Here is a 5902-nt window from a genome sequence, read left to right on the forward strand (position 1 = left end):
CTAACACAGGTCTAACGCTGCTTCCTCAGGCACGATGAGACTCACTTGTCAGAAGACATTTCCTAAGCTCTTTAAGTTTAGGATTTGTCAACAATTAACCCACAGAAACTTGCTAGTGGTCCAACAGAGCGCAAGCAGGCACATGGATCCAGCTCTCCTGACCCTTGGCCCCAGCTTTTCGGGACTGAAAGTGTACACAGGACTTTCCTAACATAACTCGGGGATGGGACCCATTTTCCTGACATAGCTCAGGGATGGGAACCGTTTTCCTAACTGCTGCTCGGAGGTGCCAAAAGCCAGTAAAAGGGTAAGAGCGCCAGGGGCATCCACACGCCCACCGCAACCACCAGCTGCTTTGCACAGCAAATGGAGAAGGCAGACAAACTGCCCGCTGCAAAAAGGAGTCAGGCGGAGGTAAAACGTCTCTTCCAGCATTCTCCTCTGGCTAAAGCAACTGCCAGCACTCCCATTGCTAATTAGAATTAATACTATCTTCTTCCTCCAACAGTAAAAACAAAATGTTCCCATCGTGTCCCATCTGATAAGGCAGCAAAGCTCATCCTACGGCCTCGTAGGTGGGCTGCTCTGGCTGCTCTGGGCTCTGCGGGGAGGGGACCCCCACGGGACCTGCACCCCCAGAGCCCCAGGCCAACAGGATGGGGTGCACTGAGATGAGGGTGTGAGTCACAGCTTATCTCTGGGCTCTGGGTGCTTGTGTCAGGTAACAAATAACCACCACACAAATTAAAATTAGCTGCGAGGCGTTCAGAAAACATCATTTGTCCATGCCAGGCCTCGACCTCCCCGCTAATTTATTCCTTTGAGGACCAGCCCTGGACAGCATAAGGTGCCGTGTGGCCATTGCACCCCATCCTGCCATAGGCAGTGTTTGCTGGCAGCCCCAGGCAGGCCCCATCCCACTGATTCCTCTGGCTGTTTGCGATAATTAAATCTCCATTTGAGCAAAGAGAGGGCAGGGTTAACGATGGCAGCCGCCTCTTGCCGCTCGCAGCATCTCCATCCTCTGCTCAGAAATAACCCAAGTCATCGCAGGGCCGGAGGTACCGGAGTGACCATCCTGCCCCGCGACCGGAGGCACGAACACCCATACACCCAAACCACAGCACCAGCTGTCGGGAGCTGCTGCCACCCTCCACTTATCCCCCAAAACCTCCAAACCGCAGGTGGGGCCAGCCCTGCCCTGCCCTGAACAACTGCTGAGGGGGACATGAGCCCTCTGCCATCCCCAGGCACCTGGGGGCATCTTGGGAAGCAGCTTTGGTCCCCAAGGCTGAGGATGTTGTCCAAGATGTACAGCCTTAGCCACACCAGGTTGCTCCTGGTGGCATCTCTCCTGGGCACGGTGGCCTTCAGCAGCACATGGGGAAGCAGGGACCTGAAAACTCATGGGCCTGTGCAGTGGCTGAACCTTCAATTAAATCAATTAAATCTGAAGGGATGTTTGGGGAGGGTGAGGTTCAGCTGACCATGTCCTCAGATCCCTAAAGGGCTGGTCCAGCTCTTTATACAGCCCTGGGGACCAGCACTGCACCCCTTTACTGCAGAAACCTCCTCTGAAAGACGTTTCCCAAAAACCCACACCCAAGAACTTGCTCCCTTAAAAAGCCACTTGGAAAATCCTGCTCCCCCTGATCTCTGAAAGCCTGTTCCTCTTAAAACACTCCCCAAACACCACTCCCTTGCAATCCATCCCTCGCAGTATGCTACCTTAAAAAACCCCGTCCCTGAAACCCACTTGCAAACACCCACTGACCAAAACCCACTGGCAAAAATCCTGTGCCCTCCAAACCCCACTCCCCAAGCCCCTCTAAACTGCTGCCTTAAGAACCCGTTTCCTGCACCCCACTCACAAAATCCCCTTCTCCACAACCTGCTCCCCAACACCCGCCCCCTGCGACACTCTTGTTCCCTCGACCCCCCCTCCCAAATCCCCCTTCTCGACGCCCCCCCCGCTCCCAACCTCCGCCTCCCGCCCCCCAAACCCTCTCCCCTCCCTCCCTCTGTCCCTCCAGCCCCCGCCCCGGCCCCGCTCCCCGCCCGGGCGCGGCGGGGCGGAGCGGAGCTGCGGGGAGCGGAGCGGGCAGCGCGGAGCCTCCGCCGGCGCGGAGCAGCGCGGAGCGGCTGGGCAGGGCTGGGCACGGCTGGGCTCGGTGCGGCCCGGCCCGCCTGCATGCGGCGGCGGCGGCGGCGGGGCGGCCGTGCGGGATGAACGGCTCGGCGGCGGGCGGAGCGGGCACGGCGGCGGCGGGGCTGCTGGCGGGGGCCGGCAGCGCGGCCGCGGAGCTGGAGCGGGCGCTGCGCTGCTGCACCGCCGCCTCCGTGGTGACCGACGGCGGCGGGGAGGCGGCGGAGGAGCGGAGCCTGTACATCATGCGGGTGGTGCAGATCGCCGTCATGTGCGTCCTCGCCCTCACCGTCGTGTTCGGGATCTTCTTCCTCGGCTGCAACCTCCTCATCAAGTCGGAGGGGATGATCAACTTTCTGGTCAAGGACCGGCGGCCGTCCAAGGAGGTGGAGGCGGTGGTGGTGGGACCCTACTGACCGCCGTGGGCCCCGCAGCCGCCCGCCCCGACGGCCCGGGCCGGGGGAAGCGGAGCTGGGCCGGCCGCTCCCGGCGCTGACTGCACCGCGGCCATTCCTCCTTCACGCAGAATGACTGGTGCTTTGGGGGTTGTTTTGCTCCTTCAAAACAACAACAACCGAACCCCGAGATCCCGGTGAGACGTGCGGGGGAGCCCGGCGTGTGCGGCCCCCGCAGCCGCCCCGTCCCGACCCGCGGGTGCCGAAGTAAAAACGTGCTCTAACGGCAACAGGTCTGGGGTTCCTTCTTTCGTTCGCGGTCATCAACGCCTCTGGTCCGGGGTCCCGGTGGGTGCGGGGTCGGGGGGCTCCACCGCCGCGGGTCCACGGGGTGAAGCAAACGCCTCGTCTTTGCAGGTTTTTGCTTTGCAGCTGTGCTACAACTGGCATTTTGGACGGCTTTTGCAGCACCCCCCGTTGCAGCAGGCGGGTGAACGCGGTGCCCTCGCCCCTGTGCGCACCGGAGCAGGGCGGGATGTGCCCGGGGGATATGCGGGGACCCCCCTCCTACCCCGTGGATTCCGGCTGTGGCCGGGAAATAACCCTGGGCACCCCAGTTGTATCCCCCTCTACTTGGGTTTGACTAGAAAACCACTGTACGTACTTTGTATTAACCGAGCTGAAACCCTCACCAACAGGTGACTTCTTACGGTCACATTTAAGGGAGGGAAAAATTGATGCTTGCACAGGATCTTTTTTTCATCTGTTTCCTTTACACGGATAACAGAGCATCTGTCTATGAGAGGTTTGCATAGCTGTTTATCATATCCCCGGGGGCTTGGGCTGGTTGCTAGTGATAAATCAATGTATCCACATTTGCTGTAGCAGGAGTGGAACCGGCATAAACACTTGCTGGAGAGCACAGCAGTGGGATGGGGGCAAAAAGGCTCAAGCAACCTGCCTGTGAGAAAATACCTCTCATGACTTCTCAAGGCTCGCAGTAAGACTGTTAATTGTCAATATTTTCAATGCTGATAAGAGTCAGGAAGTTTTCCGGAGCAGCCGTGCAGACTGATTGGTTTTTGCTCAGTTTATCCCGAGCTGGTGTGAAGACGGCCAAGCCACCACATCATTATAGGCGCCTTTAGGAGACATTAGCAGAAGTTCCCACTTTGATAGACGAGGTGAAACTCAGCGTTTACAAAATGCACCTGAGCTAGAAGGGGATGAAATAAAGCTGGACTCTGAGGCAATTGCTTGACTGCAGATAAACTTTTGGTAGAAAATGAGACAAAACAGAGTATATCTCAGTGTAGTCCAGTTCCCTCAGATGAGCAGAAATCTCAGCCATGTGCTTGTTCATTTACAGCTACATTTAAGGGAAAGACAAAGAACAGATCTTCCTGTTCTCTGAGAAACAAATATGCCATGGACTTTGTCATTACATCGAAATAAATATTACTGAGCCATCTATCAGCTGAAACATTGGTGAGAATTTTATCCAAGCCTCTCCTTTCTTTACCCCTTAGTGTCGTAGAAACATTAGCTACAGTAGAATCTTAAAATACCGTAAGATGGAAAACTCCTCATATGGATGTTTCAGTCATTACGAAGCATTTCCAACTTTTAAATTTGCATCACTTCATGGTATTGCAGACAACACAATCGTTCCCGTAATCTGACTTGCAAGGAGTGTGCTGCATGTTTGAGCACTTTTTGAGAGCTAGATTCACTAGACATTCTTAATTATAGTGAACACTTAAAGTACACTATATTTTGATTCACCTTTGCCAGCAGCCACAGCTTTTTCCAACACCATAAATCTCGGTAAAACTCCGGGTTCTGTAATAAAATTACAGGATTTTCAACGGCAGCCCAAGAGCACACATGGCCTCGGGCCTCTTGCCTAAGGACCCCTACAAGGTGAGAGCCCCTGCCCTAATAAAGTGCTTGCGACTCTTTAATTTCTATAAAGACACTTCATTTTGAGCAGAAAACGGGAAAAGGGTTTTTTGTCCTCGGTGATGCAGAGATGCTCGCACAAGTCCCGTCCGTCAGCCTGACTTACGCCTCTGTCCCTCCTCTGCCATGGGGAAAGCAAAGCCCCATCAGCTCCTAGAACACACCAAAGATGAAAATGCACCTTGCTGCAGCATTGACATGTAGGGAAATAGGTGTATTTAGGATAAAACCAGTGTGGGCACCCAACGGAGGGCTCCACCACCTTGTTCTTGGCTTGAAGATGAACAGCTGACCTGCTCCTGTGTACTCGTCCCTTGTTTATTCAGCTTAAATGGTTGAGTGTCTTCAATTTTACCACCAAAACTCAAAGGCCTTTCATTGATGTGCCTTCCTGTGTCTCCAGAATATTTCCATCCCTGAAATTCCCAGAGGAACAGAAGACGATGAGAGTGAGCTGGCAGACCTGAGCAGCTCTCGGTCGTTGCTGTCAGACGTGAGAGCTCCTAACAGGGAAAATGTCCGGGTTTTGAGGACACCGTGCTCCTTGCGACGCTCAGTGGACTTTGCTGCAGGACTCACCCCAGGACCTGTCCTGGCTGGTTCAGAGACAATGATGTCCAAAAAGTCCATACAGCTGCAATCACAGCAAGCACCTAATGTGGCACCATTTGCAATTCTTCTTGAGTATTTAAACTAAAAAAGCTCAAATCTCACTTTTCTTAAGTGAAGGGTGAAGTAGTCTCACCTTAGGCTGCATACCTAATTACTGTCTACAAAGTAATAACATAAGATAATAGATTTTACCCTTTCAGCTCAAAATGTATGCTAATCCTCCAGGACAAAAATCAAGAGGCATCTTAGTCATTTCCCAAACACCCACCGAAGCGGTTTGTTCAATATTTTAAATGGGATACGCTTACTAAAGACACTACAGCAACTGCAATTGCTTTTAGATAATCCTGCAAATGTACTCAGGCTTCATTTGTCTAGATGGCTGTACAATTTTAATTGTATGCTTTCTGCATCTTGTTGGTAATAATAATAATAATCAAACACTGTCTGAAGAAGGGGAAAAGGTGCACTTCAGCAGTTCAGCTATCTGCAGGTGTGGGGCTTTATTCCAGTTCCATATTCAGGCAAAATTCATATTGATTTTTAGAGCACAGTTTAATTTTAATAAGGAAAACAAGATCCTGCTGTTCATTTGCAGTTGAAAGAACAAAACTTCGCCATAAGTGCCAAGCACAGCACGTGTTAGAGCTTTATGGTTTGCCTTAATATTTATCACTTAAATGATCCAGCGAACAATCCTGGCTCGTGCAGCGCAGCCAGCACAGGGTGCTCACCCCGTGCTGGGGCTGGGAACCCTTCATGGAAACGCATTCCCTGAAAAAATCTC

The 5902-nt window shown here is 53.1% G+C and overlaps 1 protein-coding gene across 1 annotated transcript; it reads left to right on the plus strand.

Moving 5' to 3' along the window:
• Positions 1 to 2034: 2034 nt before the first annotated feature.
• RPRM (reprimo, TP53 dependent G2 arrest mediator homolog) lies at positions 2035 to 4434 on the plus strand. Its single transcript, XM_065070142.1, has one exon. It carries the CDS (start codon positions 2227 to 2229, stop codon positions 2560 to 2562), a length of 336 nt encoding a protein of 111 aa, XP_064926214.1. The 5' UTR covers positions 2035 to 2226; the 3' UTR covers positions 2563 to 4434.
• The last annotated feature ends 1468 nt before the right edge of the window (positions 4435 to 5902 follow it).

Source organism: Columba livia, chromosome 7, assembly GCF_036013475.1.
Source record: "Columba livia isolate bColLiv1 breed racing homer chromosome 7, bColLiv1.pat.W.v2, whole genome shotgun sequence".
In the NCBI taxonomy this organism is placed as follows: Eukaryota; Metazoa; Chordata; class Aves; order Columbiformes; family Columbidae; genus Columba; species Columba livia.

Coding starts and splice junctions, on each gene's coding strand:
- RPRM (XM_065070142.1), top strand. CDS start 2,227: ATGAACGGCTCGGCGGCGGGCGGAGCGGGCACGGCGGCGGCGGGGCTG.